Below are 21304 nucleotides of genomic sequence, written 5' to 3'. Positions count from 1 at the left end.
TGCTGTAGAGGCCACCAGAGAATGACATGGTGATGGTGACCTGCAGTAACTGTGGGGATGAGGACAGAGTCTGTGGGGACAGGGCGGGGATGGGGACAGAGCCCATGGGACAAACTTTGTCCCCATGTCATTCTCTACTTTGAAGGTTGTTAATGAATTGGACAGTTGTTTATGTTTGAGTGATGCAGACAATGATGTTTTCATATTTTGGAAAAAGTGTTCACCACATCTGGCAAAATTTGCACGGGAGATCCTATGCATTCCTACTACCTGAGAAGACATTTTATATTGCAGGAAGGACTGTAGAAGACAGGAGAGCTAGTCTGAATTCTGAGATAGTTGTTGACATTATTCATCCACAGATTAAAGAATCATAACAGTGCTTCATGAGGCATATTTCTCCCAACTAGGGCATACAGAATGGGTTGTATTTTGTACCCCTGAGCATTTAAAAAGGGTGAATTAAGGTTTCTTGGGGTAGTAGAAGTCAGCTATTGTTCGGGTTGGAAAGGTAGAGGGTGTTGGTGGTGAGGTTATTATAGTTGCTCGTTGTTGTTTTTTATTTGTGATTTATAAACAACAGTTGCACAGAATATTGCTCCTTTGTATACTTTAATAAAAAGATTTAAATATAAAATCATTAGTGTTCAAGCTTCTGCAGATGAAGACAGAGCCCGTGAGGATGGGGACAAACTTTGTCCCCATGTCATTCTTTAGAGGCCACTCTAAAGAGATCAAGGAGCTTCAAGTCCTTGTTTCAGTTCCTCCAGGCAGGGACTCCAAGTGGGAAAGGTTTGCGAAGGATCTATTTTTGGCACTAGAATTGCCACTCACCAACTCAGAACCTGCATTTCCAATGCTCTGAATTACAACAAGTGCTAAGTCCCACCTCTGAATCCAATGAAATCTATGTTGCTTCATCAAAGCAAGGAGGACCATCCTCCTTGTGCAAGGAAGCAGCATTCTCCCTTTCAGCCACAGTGAGAACACACCAAGCACTGGAAATCCTCATCACGAAAGAGATATTGGCTTTAGTTCTGAGACAAATCCTGATATTCATTGGGACCAAGACCATTTTGTCCCAGGATGCCTCCAAGATATTCAGTATTTGAGCCGTCGTATTGCCTCCATTTGCACCATCTCTGCCAGATTCATCCTCAAGTTACTAGGCCACATGGCAGCAGTGATTTCACTACTCCCCGTAGCCAAATTGTGCTTGCAGCCATTCCACTGGTAACTCAAAAGTTTCATTGGGACTAGCATCTCAAGTCCTTGTCAAAGGAAATGTATATAGTACCAAGCAACCCTTAACCTGATGACAGGACTTGTCCAATGTAGAAAAATGGGCATATTTTCGCCAACATTCAGGGTTCATTTCATTTTTGATAGGCCGTCTGATAAATGTTCCAAACATTTTACCATACTACGGTAGTTAAATTGTTGTACAGTAGTTGAAATAACGGTGATCTACAATCTATAGAGAAAAAGAAGGAAAAGTTTGACATTTTGCTGCTGCATTCTTAGACCCCCAAAGCATTGTAACCACATCCTTCAGAAATTAAATGCCATTTTAAAAAGGGAAGTTTTAAGTACAGATTTGAATTTTGAATGTGAGATTTCTAAACACAGGGATAAAGGGAGACTGTCCAAAGTGTGGGTCTGTGACACAAAACATTGAATCTCTGAAGATATTCAGAAAAACATGACAAAAGGAAAGAGTACTCAGAAGATTCTATTAGGATGAGCAGAGAGTATGTGTGGTAGAGTATGGGGTGATATTTCTGGAAAGAAAAAAGTTGTAAGTAGTGTATGTTATGTACTAGTGTCAATATTTTAAAGATTATATGAGATTAGGTGGGCAACCAGTGTTCCACCTTTAAACGAGGGATGACATGATCAAATATTTTGGTGTTAGAGATCAATTTGACTGCAGTGTTTTGTATGAGTTGTAAACGTCAAATTTCCTTTAAGTAGATACCTTTAAATAAATGCTGTATTATTATATTTATTGTATTTTACTTATTGGGGTTTATTAACTATCTTTATGAAGAGATTCACCCAAGGCATTGTACAGCAGGTACAGTTTAACATAAAACTTAATTCTGTTAACAGCATAACAATAGTAGAAATGACCAAATATAAACATAGATTCAGCTATTTTTAGCATCCTAGTAGGACATAAAGGCATTGTTGTTTAATCACTAACTATTAATTACTCTACTCATTATTCATATAAGTCAATTTTATATTCTGAGCTCCTGAAGCTGAATTATTGCACTTCTTTAAAATCCACTTTCATCACCATGGCAGAAAGTGCTGTCAATCAAATAGACAGCACACAAAAAAAATCTTTTTAGAAAAGCTGTGACTTCTTCATATCGGAGCTATACTGTTCAATATTTAAGTGAAATATATTCTTACTTTTGCAGTTTGGTTATGCAATCTGCGCATAGTTCAGACAGAGCTACAGTACCATGTACATAGTCAAGATGTGTAAATTCCTGGGAGTGTAACAAAATATACAGTGCTTTCAACCAAAGAAGGTTTCATATCAAACAAATTTGACATAGTTTGTAAAAAAAAAAAAAACATTTGCCTGTAACAGAGGATATGTTTGTGCGAAAATTCAAGTTGAAGTTTACTATGATATCCAAAACATTTTTTAGTCTCACTGATAGCAATTTGTACACTAGCAAAAGGTTTGTTATTCCTTTGAGAATAGTAAAGCCTTTGTTTTATTTAAGCTGCATCCGATTATTCCCTAACCAATCAGAGGCATCAATTTAGAGTAAATTGAAACAAGATACTGTGCGTTATCAGGATTTATGGCTACCAGAATTTGTCAGTTCCAAGGTTTGTATCAGATTTGCCAGTGGAACCATAAACATATTAAATAGAGTATGTGCATTGAGTGATCGTTGTGAAGCACTTAAAATTAGTGCCACATTTAAGTGCCATGACACTGAAAACAGAGTTTGACTGTGGGAAGCTACAACATTAGCATAGAGCCATTTGTGCAGAAACAGATATTTTGGTGCATATCCTCCATGAAGGAGTGTAAGCACACAAAGGCTGGTTGCAAAAACTTCATGCCAGCAATTTGGTTCTGAAGATTCCAGCACAGATACTCCATGCTGAAGTTTGGAAACAACTGTTGAACACTGTGTTTTTTGCACAAATTCCAATCAAAATTGCCGGCCAGAGTCTTGTGATGCTTGTGGGTGCAGTGACAGTAGTATAGACAGACTTAGAAAGATCAGGTTGTTGTCATAATAGGAGGACCTTACTTTTTCAAAAAGTTCAAACATCTAGCTTCTAAATTGCACTCAGGTACCAGCAAAGATGCAGAGGAAGACATCACCAAAGATTCTGGTAACTGAAACAAATGAATCATCATTTTCCACATCGCTTCCTACTCATAGAATAGCATCTGCTGAAAGTAGCATGATATCTGCTTTCAAAAATTATTTTGTCATTCTGCCAGGCACAAGCTAAGGATGCCTCACAGAAGTCTCTTCTTACTTCAGCCCAGATTTGCTTTAGCTGAAAGATTGAGAACTTCTCTGCATCAAATGGAGTCTCTCTATTAGTTGTTCTGAATCTAGACACCTGAATGTTGTTTGTGGGTTTTTTTTTTTCAAGCAGACTCTGAGGAATTTTTTTTACCAACCAGAGGATTCAATAGATTCTCCTTATCTCTAAGAACCTTCGTGATGAGCAGAGGAAGAATTGTCTACTGGTTTATCAGCTACACAATTAAGAGCTGATAATTAGCAAGGGAAATATCATTTACTATTTGGTTTCTCAAAATATTTAGAAGCATCTAAAGAGATAACAGCTGTCTCTATATGCAGATTATTTTTGATCTTTGGACATTAGCCTGGAAAAATCCAGTTTGTTCTTTTAGTATTCAAGAGAGTTTGACATGTTCTGACTTTAATAAGACCCAACTGGCACATAACTCAGTAGTATTAACGTCAGCAATGAGAAAAGCATAGGAATTGAAGGATTTTTCTTGTACTCCTTTTGGCAAGGATCCTAAGATATTGGACCAGATATACTGATTTCTAGAACAGCAGCTCATCAAGTCTATATGTGGCAATACATAAATACTTGCTTGCAGAAGATGTAGTCCATTGTGACACATTATTAATGAACCAAAGCCAGTATATATATATATATATATATATATATATATATATATATATAGTTTTTTAATTTTGCTCACACCTTTTTCAGTAGTAGTTCAAGGTGAGTTACATTCAGGTACACGAGGCAGTGGAGGGTTAGGTGACTTGCCCAAGATCACAAGGAGCAGCCGTGGGATTTGAACCGGCCACCTCTGGATTGCAAGACCGGTGCTCTAATCACTAGGTCACTTCTCCACTCCGTTATTGCCTACATTTTCCAGAGCTCTGGAAGTTGCTGACATGGTTTTGTGATTTAGGACTCTGAGGATGTACAGCACTGTACTTTACTTTATAAACTGGATGATTTCTGTACATACAAGAATTTGGTGGGAAGGTCTAATAAACCATTGATACAATTAAAAACCATGTATGTACCTTGCAAGCTTGTAGAGCAGCCATCTACTAGCAGGTTGTCAAGAGAGGTTATTGGCTCAGGTAACACTCAGTTCCTCCTTTTCATATGCATTCTCTGCAGAGCCAATCATCTGATCTGGATGTCCTAAAACAGAAAATTCAAGCATTGGAAGCATAAAAACTACCATACTGACTTAGACTTAAGGTCCATCAAGCTCAGCAGTGGTCAATCCAGGTCACAAGAACCTGATAGGATCCCAAAAAGTAGCTAACTTCCATGCTTCTAATCCCCAAAGATAAGTTCTGGCTTTCTGCAGACACCTCCTGCTTTGATAACTGTTTATAGACGTTTCCAGCAGGAACTTGCCTACACCTTTTTTAAAACCTAGCTATGCTACTGTTTTTTTGTGGGTTTTCTTTTTCAGTTTTCTCTGGCAGTGAATTCCAGATCTTAATTGTGCATTGAGGGAAAAAAATTATTTCTACAATTTGTTTTAAATGTGATACTTTTTAGTATGTCACATGGGGTTGCATTTTCAAAGCGCTTAGATTTACATAGTTGCATAGTAACCTATGGAACTTTAAGTCTAAGAGCTTTGAAAATGAGCCCCATGGTCTTTGTAATTCTTGAAAAAGTAAACAACCAATTTGCATTTACCTGTTCCACTCCATTTATGTTTTCATAGACCTCTTTTATATCTCCATTCAGCCATCTCATCTCAATTCTGTAGATCCCTCTCTAGTCTTTTCTTATAGAGGAGCCTTTTTTTTTTTCATTTTTGTTCATCGTGCTCTGTTGTTTTTCTAATTCTGCTATTTCTGTTGAGATTCTTTGACCAGAATTGCACACAATGCTCAAGGTGTGGTCACGCTGTGAAGCAATACAGAGGCATTTTAGTCTTTATTATATGTTCCTTTCCTAACAATTCCTAACATTGTTTGCCTTTTTGGCTGCTGCATACTAAGCCAAGAATTTCAATGTATTGTCCATGATGATGCCTAGATATTTTCTTAGATAATGATTCCTAGTATAGAACCCAGCTATAGTTTGACATATTCTTCCCCTTTGTGTATTACTTGCACCTGTCCATATTTAATTTCATCTGTCATCTGGCTACCTAGTTCCCTAGTCCTTCTACAATTTCTCACAGTCTGTTTGCTTGTTATTTAACAATTTTGAATAATTTTGTGTCTGCAAATTGTCCAATTTCGAGATCATTTATAAATATGTTAAAAAGCATTAGACCCAATACAGATCCCTGGTGTGTGTCACTGTTTATCTTCTTTCTTTGAAAAATCTGATAGTTTACTTTTAGGAGCTATAGATTAGCTTGGCTCAGATTGTCAGGTCTTAGGGAGGATGTCAGTGAAAAACTTGCAGACATTTCTTTATGGGGTTAGCCCATTGGTTCCCAAACCTTTTCAGTTCATGGTACTCTTCGTATCCGAGCAAGTTTTCACGCCCTCCCCCCCCCCCCCCGGCCACACTGATCTTCATCCCCCCCACCACGCCGATCTTCGCCCCCTGACCACACAGGTCTCTGCCCCCCCCCCCCCCCCCCCCAGCCACACAGGTCTCCAGCTTTTTCTCTGCACAAATATAACAGTACCAGGGTGTCCCTATAACCAGCCCCTCCAAATGACACACTGATTACGGTTTATAACAAATTACTATTCTGCACAAGCCAGCATTTTTAAAAATATAAGTGAGATTAAATTAAAAAATGCTACCAACAATAAAGAATGAGAACTCGGATGCAGCAGCTCATAGGTTTGCATTTTTTCGAATGGGAAGGTAAACAGAGACTGACCTATTAACTTCAACTTTTTGATTTCATCTGGTCTCCTGTTTTCATTAGGTTTTCAAAGCAAGACTAAGCCTCCTTGGCAGTCATCTCTGCGAGTCCCGTACACCTCCTGACCCCTGTCCCCAGTGGCCGTGACAAAAAAAAAAGGTGCGGGTCTGCAGCAGCCTTCAGGCATTCACTGTCGGCTCTGCTGGTCTTCTGTCCCCGCTGATGTCAACTTCCAGTTCCGGGGGGCAGAGGACCGGCAGAACTGACAGCACATGCTTGAATGCTGCAACTGCCCCATGCTTGCTTTTTTTGTATTTGATTTTTTGCCACTGCTATGTTCAGTAGCGGCTCGGGTGAGAGGGAGGTTGGGATTTGCCGCAGCACCCCAGTGAGTGCGCTGGGGTGCACCGGGGTGGTGCGGTCCACAGTTTGGGAAACGCTGAGTTAGCCTTTTTGGGGAGAAGAGCAGTGACCATAGACTTCATTAAAGTGTGCTGTTTTGTGTTGCAGACAAGAACAGCATCGATGATGCTTCCATAGCAAGGAAAACGTATTTAAGATTTCATTACTACCAGTGTCTGAGGCAGCAAGCCCATCAGTAGACCTTGACAAAGGGACAGAAAGCAATCCAAGCCTCAATTGCTGCCAAAGCCAAAAAGTTTGCTTCTTTCTGAATATGTTGACCAGAGATAGCACCATCTCCCGTGCATGACCAATATCCCTCCCTGTATTGAGGAAGTTCTAGTTGTTGTTTTTTTTCCAAGTACTGGTTTCATGTCACTATGAACTGTTATGTATTAAAAGTACTAAGGCAATGATATTCTCTGTAGTAATGCACATTCTCCCAAGCTATCAATTGCCAATATTAGATACTCAAGTATGATAGATGTCTTGGCTCCAAATGGAGCTTCAGGCCTTAAACTCTACAGTGATAGAACCAGTTCCTGCTGCATAGAGACATTGAGGGTTGTATGCCATGTACTTCTTCATACAAAAGAAATTAGGAGGATTACATCCAATTTTAATCTCAGAAATCTCAATAAATATCTAGTGAAAGAAAACGTAAATTGAATTCCGCAGGAGCTTCATCCATTTCACTTTACTCTTAGCTCACTACCAGTACAAGTTGGTCTCCTTTGGCTTTTTGGCTGTGCCAATGCCTAGTTGTAGTAGCAGCATAGTTCCATAAGCAGAGAATTCAAGTCTTCCCTTACCTGAAGAATTGGCTATTAACAGGCCTTTCCAATGAGGCAGTAAAGCGAACTTACTCACCTGTAGAAGGTATTCTCCGAACACAGCAAGTCGAGTATAGCAAGTGTTCTCTGAGGACAGGAAGCCAAGTATTCTCACAAATCAGTGATGTTCCCCAAAGGAGCCCCAGTGCAGACACTTTATTTATTTTGGATTTTACTCGCACCTTTTCAGTAGTAGTTCAGTGACATTCAGGTACACTAGGAAGTTTCCTGTCCCAGGAGGGCTCACAATCTAAGTTTGTACCTGAGGCAATGGAGGACTAAGTGACTTGCCCAAGATCACAAGGACCAACAGTGGGATTTGAACCGACCACCACTAGTCCACTCCTACACTCCATTCCTAGAAGAAGCCTTTAGTAGGCCCACAGTGTGCATGCGTGACTGCCTTCCCAAGTCATGCGGGACCTGCAGTTGGATCCAAAAGCATAAAGAATACAACTCCTGCTCAGAGAAGAATGTACGATACTCTCTGGGTATTTAAATATTAACACCCCTCCCCCCCACCGATGAAGCATTTTGCGAAACCAAGATCCTTTTCGGGGGAAATGTTTTGACAGGAAGCATTCTGATCAAAGAATTAATCCTTGGTGTTAGTGACTGAAAAAATATAATGCGCTGGAGCACCATTTCACCAATTCTCAATTTACAGATACGTAACTGGTTTCAATTTTTTGGACTGTAATTTAGATAAGCTTTTTGAATAATTCATTGAGGACTATGAAGTTTATAGTTGGAGAACGGTTACAGAATGGTTGGGACATTTGTTGAGAACTTTAACTCAAACCAAGTGATATGATGAAAACAGGGTTCAGTAGTCTATTTAGACACAAAATGCACTAATATTGTTTTTGAGTACTTATCACTTATTTCACATATATCCACACCCTTGTCACCTCTCGTTTAGACTACTGCAATCTGCTTCTTGCTGGCCTCCCACTTAGTCACCTCTCCCCCCTCCAGTCGGTTCAAAACTCTGCTGCCCGTCTCGTCTTCCGCCAGGGTCTTTTTACTCATACTACCCCTCTCCTCAAGACTCTTCACTGGCTCCCTATCCATTTTCGCATCCTGTTCAAACTTCTTCTACTAACCTATAAATGTACTCACTCTGCTGCTCCCCAGTATCTCTCCACACTCGTCCTTCCCTACACCCCTTCCCGTGCACTCCGCTCCATGGATAAATCCTTCTTATCTGTTCCCTTCTCCACTACTGCCAACTCCAGACTTTGCGCCTTCTGTCTCGCTGCACCCTACGCCTGGAATAAACTTCCTGAGCCCCTACGTCTTGCCCCATCCTTGGCCACCTTTAAATCTAGACTGAAAGCCCACCTCTTTAACATTGCTTTTGACTCGTAACCACTCGCCTCCACCTACCTTCCTTCCCATTCACATTAATTGATTTGATTTGCTATTTTTTTTTGTCTATTAGATTGTAAGCTCTTTGAGCAGGGACTGTCTTTCTTCTATGTTTGTGCAGCGCTGCGTACGCCTTGTAGCGCTATAGAAATGCTAAATAGTAGTAGTAGTAGTGATATGTGAGAACTTATAATAATTTATTATATTAAAGTGACATTTTTGCCTGGAATATATTGTTTTGATTCTGTTGTTCATTCCAGGATATGTAAAAAAAAAAAATAGTGGTTCTCCCATTATTTTTTTTATTTATGTTCTTATTAAAGAAATCTAGTTGTAATTGTGGCGTATGAGGACCAACATTCTATACAATTATAAATAATTTGCAAGGTTGCATCAACACAGACCACAGTTTCCATGAATAAGATGCTTTTTTAAGCAGCTTCTACCAAAACTCTCTTAAGTGTATACTGAAACTTCATGGGTCTTTATCAACAGTGGCTCAGGAGCAATGCTGCTTATGCTGTACCTTTTTAAATTCTCTATTTTTAATTTTGAAATAATTAAAAAAAACACATGGGGCATAATATATTCTTAATAAAGGTTTAGTTGCTGACATACACATATCTAATATATTAAGACTCGTATTCTAGGCATCCATTGTGGCCTCCAAGTCATCCATATCAACAATAGATTTAGCGTCTCTCAGTGATTTTATGTCTCTATTAAGAACTATTCCTCTATACATAGAACAAAACAACGTAAGAGTTGCCCTATTGGCTCATACCAAGGGTCTATGTAGCCTAATATCCTGTTTCCAATATTGGACATACCAAGTATATAACAACATAAGAATAGCCATACTGGGGCAGACCGATGATCCATTTTGCCCAGTATCATGCTTCAAACAGTGGCCAATCCAGGTCACAAGTACCCAGCAGAATCTCAGATAGTAGCAAGATTCTATGTTATCAATCCCAGGATAGCAGTGGCTGTCCCCATTTCTGTCTCAATAGCAGACTATGGACTTTTCATCCAGGAACTTGTCCAAACCTTTTTTAAAACATACACACTAACCACTGTTACCAAATCCTCTAGTAATGAGTTCCAGAGCTTTAATTATTAATTCATTGAAAAAATATTACTACTACTACTACTTAACATTTCTAAAGCGCTACTAGGGTTACGCAGCGCTGTACAATTTAACATGGAAGGACAGTTCCTGCTCAAGGAGCTTACAATCTAAAAGACAGGTGTACAATCTAAAGACAAGTGTACAATCTAGAAGACAGGTGTAAATCTAGAGACAAGTGTACAATCTAAAAGACAAGTGTAGAGTCAATCTGATAGGGCATACTATATTTCTCGAAAGGTTAGGTGCCGAAAGCAGCATTGAAGAGGTGAGTTTTAAGCAGAGATTTGAAGATGGGTAGGGAGGGGGCTTGGCGTAGGAGTTGAGGAAGATTGTTCCAGGCATAGGGTGAGACAAGGCAGAATGAGCGGAGCCTGGAGTTGGCAGTGGTGGAGAAGGGTACAGAAAGGAGGGATTTGTCCTGTGAGCGGAGGTTACGGGTGGGAACATAGGGGGAGATTAGGGTAAAGAGGTAATGAGGAGCTGCAGACCGGGTGCATTTGTAGATAAGGAGGAGAAGCTTGAATTGTATGCGGTAACTGATCGGAAGCCAGTGAAGTAACTTGAGGAGAGGGGTGATATGAGTATATCGGTTCTGGCGGAATATAAGACGTGCGGCAGCGTTCTGAATGGATTGTAGGGGGGATAGATGGCTAAGTGGGAGGCCGGTGAGGAGTAAGTTGCAGTAGTCAAGGCGAGAGCGACAAGGTAATGAGAGCGTGGAAAAAATATTACCTCCTATTTGTTTTTAAAGTATTACCATGTATTTCAGTGTCCCCTAATCTTATTTTTGAAAGCATACACAATCGATTTGAATTTACCCATTCTATACCACTCAGGATTTTGTAGACCTCAATCATATCCCCCCTCTGCTATCTCTTTTCCAAGCTGAAGAGCTGTAATCTCTTAAGCCTTACCTCGTATGAGAGTCATTCCATTTCCTTAATAATTTTGGTTGCCCTTCTTTGCACCTTTTCTAATTCTGTTATATCTTTTTTGACATACAGTGACCAGAGTTGTCTGAAGTGTGCTCTTATTAAAACTCATGTTAAAACTCATGCCATATAAGTGACTCAAACAGCACAATTACTCCAAATGTAAATTAAAAAAATTATTAAATACCACAAATAAGATTGCTAAAAAGCTTACATGCCAAGTAGGTTACATTAGTACTCGGTAATACTGCAAAAATACAGATAAAACTGTGGATTTAACTGCTATTCCTTAAAAGTTTGACTATGCTCACATGCATGATTAAATTTAAAAGCTATTCAGAAAAATCTCTATTTCAGAGATGTATAAATTATAATTGTTGACTAGTGGTACTGTATCATAATTTCTACCCTTATATAGCCAAAAAAACTAACACCTCATGTAAACATTTATTTATTTATGACTTTATATACTGTCTTTAACTGACAAGCAGGACAAAGTGGTTTACTTTACTTATAATAATGTTTAAATTAAAAGAAAAGAACTACAATAATTTTGAGAAACATTCATAAGAGAAACATTCATAAGTGAAACATTCAAAACACAGCAGTACAGTTAATTTCTTTTTACTTTCTCTCCCAGGCACCGCAACCCAGTGTGCCTTCTCAATTGCTCGTAAATGCATGTTGAAAAAAACATGTCTTCAACAAGGATTTAAAGGTATCCCACACAGGGATAAAGGTAAAGATTTCCACAGATGAGGAACGGCATAGCGCTCAGTACACCCCCATCATTCCAAACCTGGAACAAGATGATAATTGAATGATAATCATAGCACCTATAGCAATTCTGATAAACTGATTCTAATAAAAAAATTTTTTACTTATGTTAAATGATGCATTGATGAAAGATGTAATATTGATCAAATTGCCATCAGCACTCATTCAGAGTTCAGATCCCTACTCATCATGGACTGGTACAAATGCTTGACTCCACCGATTTCTGATTTCAAAGTTAAAAAATCAGCCAAATGCTTGACTCCTCCGCTTTTCGATTTCAAAGTTCAAAACAATCAGCCAAAGTTCAAAAAAAACCGATCCACTCCCTCCATATAGCTGTCCCACTGTTTTGAATCTTCAAGAGTCTCCCACATTATCATAATATGTATTCAGTCACAAACAGGGACTCTCCCCAACTTGGTCTGTGTACATCCCAGCCAGTGCAGAGAAAAACTTTTAAAAGTAACACTATGGGGCTCATTTTCATTTTCATTTGCTATTTTAAATACTAACAATTTTTTAAGATGCTGAAACTTCATGGTTGGAATGCGTATGCGTTCCAATGGCATCATGCCGCGAGTGAGACCATCACAATGTGCCACAATCAGCAAAAACGGGAAAATTGTAACATAAACACTCTCTGCACATTAAAAAAAGCACCAACTTGTTCATATTTTGATTTTAAAGAAACATATGACGCAATCCTATTTCAAACTCACACCAGTTGTAAAAACCTGGATTACCCACATGCACTGATTTTGCATATAATCAATAACGGGAATAAATGAACACAGGGATATATATCATGTCAAGGACAGGGAGGGAGATCAAGCTCTTTACTCAAGCCCAGAGGAGTCACAGTCCTAATACCATTTTTTGTTCAGTCTTTATGAGCAGTTTGTCCACATTACCTCCTCTCCAAGTTATGGCAGATCTCTGTAATGTAAAAAATTTGTAATCTTCAAAATTATGGTTTATTTTCACAGAATGCGCCACCAAGGGTTTAACAACTAACTTTCTATTAAGAGCACTATCACGTTTTATCAATCTCTTGTTAAGTGCTTGCTTGGTCTTTCTTATATACATAAGTTTACATGGACAGATAGCAAGCATAAATCACTTTCTCTGTTTTACAATTCAAGAAATGTTTCAAAATGTACTCTTTGCCAGTGATTGGATGCTGAATAGGTTTCATAATCATATTGACTTAGCAAACAGAGCAGTTCCCAAATGGATAATGACCACGTGGCATTGTTGCTTCTGGTTTCAGAATTCTATCCAAATGCTGATGGAACAAGAATGTCCTTCAAATTTCTACTTGTTCATGTTTATCATTGTTTTTAGTTTTTACCCCTGAGACAGCCCTGAGTGGATGAAACATGGACCACGTCGGGTACTGTTTTCAGATAAAGAATTGTTCTTGAAGCATTTTGTTTGGGATGTGCTTTTTTGTGCATCATTTTTCATTTGTCCACATTAAATTTCATCTGCCATTTTCCTAAGGCCTTCCTGCAATTTTTCACAGTCTGCATACACTTTGACAACTTTGAATAGTTTTGTGGTGTCTGCAAATTCACCTTAATTGTTCTCATTTCTAGATCATTTATAAATGTGTTAAATAGCACCAGTCCCAGTACAGATTCCTTGGGCACTTCGCTATTCACCCTTCAATACTGAGAGAAATGACCATTTAACCCTGGCCTCTTTTTTTCAGTTCTTAATCCACAGCAGAATATTGCCTCCTATCTCATGGCTTTTTTTTTCTTCAGGAGTCTGTCATGAGGGACTTTGGCAAAAGCCTTCTGAAAATATAGATACACTACATAACCAGCTCATCTTTATCCACATGTTTACTTTTGCCTTCAAAGAAATGAATCAGATTGATTGAGGCACGACTTCCCTTGGCTGAACCCATGTTAGCTCTGTCCCACAAAACCATGTTTGTCTAAGTGTTCTATAATTTTATTCTTCATAATAGTTTCCATTGTTTTGCTTGACACTGGCTTCAGCCTTACCGTTCTGTAGTTTCCCAGATCACTCCTGGAGCCCTTTTTAAAAATTGGCATTACATTGGCCACTTCCCAATCTTCAGGTACTATGGACGATTTTAATGGCAGGTTACAGATCACTAACAGCAGATCAGCAGTTTCACATTTGAGTTCTTTCAGTACTCTGGGGTATATACCATACGGTCCAGGTGCAAATACCTGATAGAGTCCCAAAATGTAGCAAGATTCCATCCTACTTAAACCCATGGATAAGCTGTGGCTTTTTTCCGAGGTTTACCTTAATGACGATTAATGGACTTTTCCTCCAGGAATTTGTTCAAAGCTTTTTAAAACCTAGCTATGTTAATTGCTTTTACTACTTGCTCTGACAATGAGTTCCAGAGCTTATCTATACATTGAGAACATATTTGCTCTTTTTTTTTTTTTTAATGTGCCATTATGTAACTTCATGGAGTGTCCTCCTAGTCTTTGTATTTTTTTGAAAGAGCAAACAATGGGCTTGCATTTACCTATTCCACTTCATTCAGGGTTGTATACACTTCTATCATATTTCCCCTCAGCTGTCTCTTCTCATAGTTGAAGAGCCCTAACCTCTTTAGCCTTTTCTCATATGAGAGTCATTCCATCCCCTTGATCATTTTGGTCACTGTATTCCTTAACTTTTCCAGTTCTATTTTATCTTTTTTGAGATGCAGTGACCAGAATTGCATACAGTACTCAAATGCACTCTCACCATGGAGCGATACAGAGCTTAATGATATTCTTTGTTTTACTCTCTATTCCTTTCCTAATAATTCATAATGTTCTGTTTGTTTTTTGGCTTTTGCTATACACTGAGCAGGAAATGTCCACAATGACACCTAGGGCCCCTTTTACAAAGGTGCACTAGTGTTTAGTTTACATGAAACGCAAAGACACCCATTATATTTCTACTAGCCGTTAAGCCTGTAACAACGGGCTAGTTTTTTGTTTTCCTATGGTCTCCCCCCTCCTACCCCGGCCACCAACCCTGCTCTCTCCCCTGCCCTCCCCCCAGCGTCTGTTTCCCTCAGTTCCGCCCCCTCCTTCCCTCCCTGCTCCCTCCTCCTCCGATTTCCACGCCCATGTCCAAGCCCTCCTCCCTATTGGGCTGTACTGCTGGTGGAGGCGGGGCTTGGACTTCTACACTCTCAGCGTTCCGACTCTTCTGCGCATTTGCAGGTGAGTCGGTCACTTGCCGTTTATACGTTTGATGGGCAGCTTAGCATTTTTTCACGTGAATTTTTAGCACGCACTAAAAACGCTAGTGCTCCCTTGTGAAAAAACCCCTGTAAATCTTTAACTGGTCAGTTGTTCTATGAACATTTTTTTTAACAAAAAATATTTATTTATTTATTTATTAGGATTTACACTCCAAGGTCAAAATGCATGACACACTTTGGTAAGTGAGCCTTGGTGTTTTCTCTGGAGAGGACTAAAGCCCATAGAAAGTCCACCTAGCCTTTTTTTTTCTTTGACCTAAACAGGATGGGGACTGCCATCAACAAACACACTCTTTTAAATTGGCTAACAGATTGCATTTCCTTCATTTATGCCCAGAGAGGCTTGGCTTGAGGGTCATGTCACACCTTACAATTTTTAGAGCTATATGGCTGCGTCGGTAGCCCCCCTCAAGTCTGCCTTCATAGAAGTAATTTGCAGGGTTGCAACACGGTTTTCTATTCACGCATTTACATCACATTATATTGTTTGGAACAGGACTCCCGATGTGACAGTTGGTTTTGCCAGAGAGTTGTTCAGAATTTGTTTGGCATTCAGAATCCAGCTCCACCCCCAGGCCCATTTATTTCTCTTTCAGGATGCCGCTCAAAAAAATAAATAAATGTGTATATAAATATATATACACATTCACACACACATCTATATATAGGTGTTCATTTATGCTATATTCCTTCTACTTGCCTGTAGCAAAGTGATATTTATTTATTTATTTAAAGGTAGTCTGTAGCTAGGGAGTCTCGTGTGTAAAAATGATAACCTTCTTGTCCTTGGAGAAAATGGAGTTACTTACCTGTAGCAGGTGTTCTCCGAGGACAGCAGGATATATATTCTCACATATACTCCCTCCTCCCTTTGGAAGTGAATTCTGTTAGCTAGAGACTCGATGGCCTAGGTCTCATGCGACAGCCGCAGGTGAGAAAGTGCACACGCACGTGTGGTGAACTCTCGAAGAAGCTGTATGGCTATTCCTGAATGGTTCTCCATCAGATAACGTCACTCTCATATGAGAATATGTATCCTGTTGTCCTTGGAGAAATCTGCTACAAGTAAGTAACTTTGTTTATTGTGCATTGGTAAAGAAGACGACAAATAGACAAACAACAAATAAGCGCAACTGAAAAAGATAATATAGAGCAACTGTGCAAAAGATTGTATGAAGAGGCATATAAATGGGTGTCGGCGGTATTTTGAGGCAACAGTGAAGGTGCCAACTGATTACATCAGTGCAGAGCTTGAAGCCCACAAGCCCTTGATTACAATCCATAAAGTACACAGTTCTTCTAAAAATCATTAATGATAGTCTGAAGTAGTCTAACCAGTGGAGACACATTGGCAACAAAGCACGTAGTGGGTGGAGTGGATTAGTAGCCTAGTGTTTGACGTACCAGGCTGACAACTAGGGAAGCCTGGTTCAGATCCCATTGTTGCTTCTTATGGTCTCAGGCAAGTTACTCAGGGCTTGTTTTACAAAGCTGCACTAGTGATTCCTGTGCGACAAATGAGAGGAAGACCATAGGAATAGAATGGGCTTCCTCTCATTTGCTGCACCGAGAATCAGTAGCGTGGTTTTGTAAAAGAGGCCCTTTGTCCTCCATTGCCTCAGGTACAAAATTAGATTGTATGCCCTCTGGGTACAGGAATTACTTAGTGTACCTGAGTGTAACTCGTAATTTTGGGTTAAACTAAAGTTCTTGCTACAGCTTCCAATGTCTGTTGGCCTGCTGTTTGTTCTGCTGTGCTTGCATTGCAGATCTTCTGCCTCTCTTGTCTTTCTCAGTAAGTAAATATAAATATATTGGGACTTCTCCAATGCAACAGTCCTTTCAAAATGTTCTTTGTTTAATACAGCTTATTTGCCTACTCTAGTTGTAATAAGGATGGCTTCTACAGAATTTGATATGTTCATAGCAACAAATACTACACGCGTACAAACTTAATATCTTGACTGCATGTTGACAGGCAGCTTGTGATTTGCTTCGAAGAATAATCCGCATCCGGTATCTCAGCAAGAGACTTCAAGGACAGCTTCAGGGAGGAAGCAGAGAAATAACCAAAGCTGCTCAGAGTCTCAATGAACTTGGTAAGTCATTTTTTGCCTTTATTTGCTGACATATTTATTGATATTTAACGTGAGTGAAAATTGCTGTAATTGGGATAATCAGGCATGGATATAAAAGAGGAGGACTGAGAAGATGGGCTAAAAATAAAATAAATTTTAACCTCCTCCTCCCAATAAATTGAAAAATAGTGTTTATAGCCTGGAATTGGCATCAAGTAAGCTCAAAAAGTATGCGGTCTGTAATTTGCATTCTCCTTCTGTTTAAATGAAGTACTAGGACTGGCCAGTGGCAACACTATATTTGTTTTTTTTTTTTCCCCCTCAAATTATATTTACAGACCTTAATGGAATCTAATGATGCTCTAAAAGCATTGGTAAAGGTTTTTAAATAGGCTTTCTTGTCTTAAAAAGGAGCAAGGGATACATTTCATAAAATGTTTGTACTCTGTGTTTGTATTCCAGTCTATACCCTGTGTTGATATCTTCAGTTGGCTTCTAAGTTAAAGAGTTGGAGGGTGGTAGTGAGAAAACTATGCTTGACCACTCTAGGGTCTATAGGGGGTAGGATTAAACCATAGGGTAACAAGGCATGGTATGGTATATGCCTTTGCATTTTGTGCCTGAGCCAGGGTTCTATTTCAAACCTCAGCCTGGGTCACTTATGCTTCATCTGAGAAGGTGCCTGTAGCAGCATGGGCTCAGAGAATTAGTGTTGTTAACAATATTTTGACATGGTCCAGAGGCTTTCTGACTTTTCTGAAAAATCTCTACCTTGTCTGACTTTATGACAAGGTAGAGATTTTTCAGACAGATGGAGTAATCCCTGTGGAGCACCTCAGGGTTCTTCCCTTTCACTAACGCTGTTTAATGTCTGTCTTCACACATTGGGTGCTGGACTAGCCAGGGCTGATTTTTCTATTCATAACTATTCAGATGACTTCTTAGTGATGATTCCTGTTTATTCTACTTTAGCACATATATCCGCTATGGTGCATGATTGTCTTAAGTTGATTAATTCTTGGATGAGGAAATTTAAACTTATCATGAATAAAATTAGATTTTTGTTGTTGGATAATAAGCCAGATCCTTTGATTATGTGTTAATAGACCTTAAAAAAAATCTTCACTTTCACCCATGATCAAAATCTTGGGAGTTTATTTAGGCCAAACCTTATCTTTGGACCATCATGTTAATACTTTGATAAAAAGTTGTTTCTTCTTGATGAGGAAACTAAGGCGTATTAGAAATACTTTTGAAATTAAGCAGTTTAGATCATTATTGCTTACTAAATTAGATTATTGTAATCTTTTATAGTTGGGTGCATTGAAACAAATCATTCAAAAACTGCAGCGAATTCAAAACATTGTAGTAAGGTTGATTTTTTTTCTCTGCATAAATATGGCAGAATTTTGACTTATTATATGGAACTGCAGTGGTTGCCTATTGAGGCTACAATACAGTTTAAATTTTGTTGTGTGGTGTTTAGAGTTTTGTCCAGAGTACTTAATCTCATTTTGCATTTATCTCACTTATTAGGTCTAAAAGAGTTTGCAATTATTTCTCTTTTACTTTTTTTTACCTATTAAGGGTATAAAAAGAGTTAGTCTGCACAAAACCTTTTGACTGATCAAGCTATGAGGATTTGTTTTAATCATTATTTTTATTTTAGGAAAAAAAACCTAAAAACCTAGGCTTCTAAACAGGATTCTTTTGTGTTTATCCCACGCATGTTTGAACTCCATTACCATTTTCATCTCCACCACGTCTCACGGGAGGGCATTTCATGTATCCACCACCCTTTCCGTGAAAAAATACTTCGTGACATTACTTCTGAGTCTGCCCCCTTCCAACCTCAATTCTTGTCCTCTAGTTCTACCACTGTCCCCTCTCCGGAAAAGGTTTGTTTGCAGATTAATACCTTTCAAATATTTGAACATCTCTATCATGTCACCCCTGTCTCTCCTTTCCTCCAAGGTATACATGTTCAGGTTAGCAAGTCTCTCCTCATATGGTTTGCAATGCAAATCCCATACCATTTTTGTAGCTTTTCTTTGCACCGCTTCCAGTCATTTTACATCTTTAACAAGATATGGCCTCCAAAACTGAACACAATACTCCAAGTGGGGCCTCACCAAAGACTTATAGAGGGGCATCAACACCTCCTTTCTTCTGCTGGTTATACCCCTCTATGCAGCCTAGCATCCTTCTGGCCAACTTGTCGCATTGTTTCTTCACCTTCAGTTCCTCAGTCACCATCACTCCAAGGTCTCTCTCCTGAGTTGAACTTACTAATCTCTCCCCTCCTATTCGGTATCTCTCTTTTGGGTTTTGGTACCCTAAATGCATCACTCTGCAGTTCTTGGCATTAAATTTTAACTTGAAAATCCAACTAATCTTAAACCCATATGGTAATACTCTGAGAGAGAAAATATCAGTTGATACACTCTATAAAAGTGGAGAAAAAATACCTCAGTACCACCACTCCAGCCAGCCAATAATAGGCTTAAGGCTCAATCTTAGCACACCATCACAGGTCTAGAAAAAAATGTGCACTCAATATTAAATGTCCACAATTCTCAATCAGAGTATAACACCACATGTATATCCACAGGCAAAAAATTTATATCAAATGATATTCTCCAAACAAAAATTGTTCATCTAATCCATTTAGCTCACACTTTCTTCAATTAGTGCAGGAGTATATCACAAACTAATGCAATTTTTGTGTAGAGGAGCTGAAGAGTTGTTGGAAGTCTATGCAAGACATAGCAAAATGGCACAGGGTCTCAATCAAAGCATCAGTTTCCTGTTGCCCAGGGGAGAATACCGCAGACTATCATACCAATGATAACCTCCACTACAGACCCCAGAGTAACTACTGTTCTTCGAGGATGTCAGGCCAGTTGTATTCTCGCATCTGGGTGACCTCATTTGACGGAGCTCGGTGTGGACGCTGACTAGTGAGATGAATGTAGAAATTTCTAACAGCATACCACCATGCATGTGCTGGTGCCTTTGCCTGATGCATGAGCGCAGGTCCCTGAGTCTACTTTATAGTTGTATGAGCTGAATTGGCCTTTGCTAACACTTCACTCACTCACTCACTCACTCTCTCTCTCTAGAGAGAGAGAGAGAGAGAGAGAGAGAGAGAGAGAGAGAGAGATACACAACTGTGGAATGCACTACCAAAGAGTGTGCAAATGATCCATGACCATCTAAACTTAAGGCGATCATTAAAAACCTATCTGTTTTGCAAGGTCTACTCTACTGATCCAACTTAAATGCCTTAACTCCGTAATGCATCAAAACCTCGCATCGTAATGGACATCCTTAGTTCCTTGACCCTTGTTGTACTTGTATACCCTAACCTTACCTGACCCTTATTTTAAACTGTATTTGTTTAATATCTACTGGACTTGGCGATCACCTTGACGGTATTATGTGTGAAAATGTGGGATACAAATGTTACAAATAAATAAATTATATATGTATATATATATATATATATATATATATATATATATATATATATATATAATATACATTTTTTTGTGAAATGTTTTATTAAGATTCTTGGATCCCTATGTAGGACCCAATATAAAGCCTTTTCCTGCAAGCCTATTTTCTTCCAATCAAAAACTTTTCTAGTTGTGCAGGATCATAAAAAGCAAAATTAGAATCCTGAAATTTAACCAGGCACTTGCATATAAACCTTAAAATAATAAAAAAATAAAATAAGGTAGCTTCCATTTGCAAGCACCCTACTCTTTTATTGAAGAAACAATTTCCTACCCAGTAGCATGGCCTAGGCTACATCTGGACATACCTACAACGTCTTACTATAATATAATAAATCCATTTTTATACTATACGGTTTCATTTTATTAAATTCAGAGAAAGGTAAAAGGGAGAGTAGCCCATGTAGTGATGTTATCAGAGAAAGCTTCTCAAACTATAAGGTCAAAACTACCATCAATCTGAACTATATTCACGGTTCCCTCCTCGTTCTCTCTGATCACTTAGAAGTAAGGTAATTGAAAGCACCACTTTATCTGCATCAGGAAGAGACAGAACGTCTCTAATATATACCAGTGATCTTGTAAAACCTGGAAAATCCCAAGGCTGAAGTGACTGGATAGAAAATTGCCATTAAGGTTTATGTACCACCTTTTTCAAGGCAGACTACAGA

General features: G+C 38.9%; 1 protein-coding gene across 1 annotated transcript in view; it reads left to right on the top strand.

The window, feature by feature from the left end:
- COG5 (component of oligomeric golgi complex 5) overlaps nt 1–21304 on the top strand; it is a 333667-nt gene that overhangs the window by 67568 nt on the left and 244795 nt on the right. Inside the window, exon 6 of the mRNA XM_030216260.1 lies at nt 17016–17136. Coding sequence (XP_030072120.1) covers nt 17016–17136 — 121 coding nt within the window. The remainder of the gene's footprint in view (nt 1–17015; nt 17137–21304) is intronic.

The sequence above is a fragment of the Microcaecilia unicolor genome, chromosome 10 (assembly GCF_901765095.1).
Source record: "Microcaecilia unicolor chromosome 10, aMicUni1.1, whole genome shotgun sequence".
In the NCBI taxonomy this organism is placed as follows: domain Eukaryota; kingdom Metazoa; phylum Chordata; class Amphibia; order Gymnophiona; family Siphonopidae; genus Microcaecilia; species Microcaecilia unicolor.
This window is presented reverse-complemented; position numbering and strand designations above follow the sequence as displayed.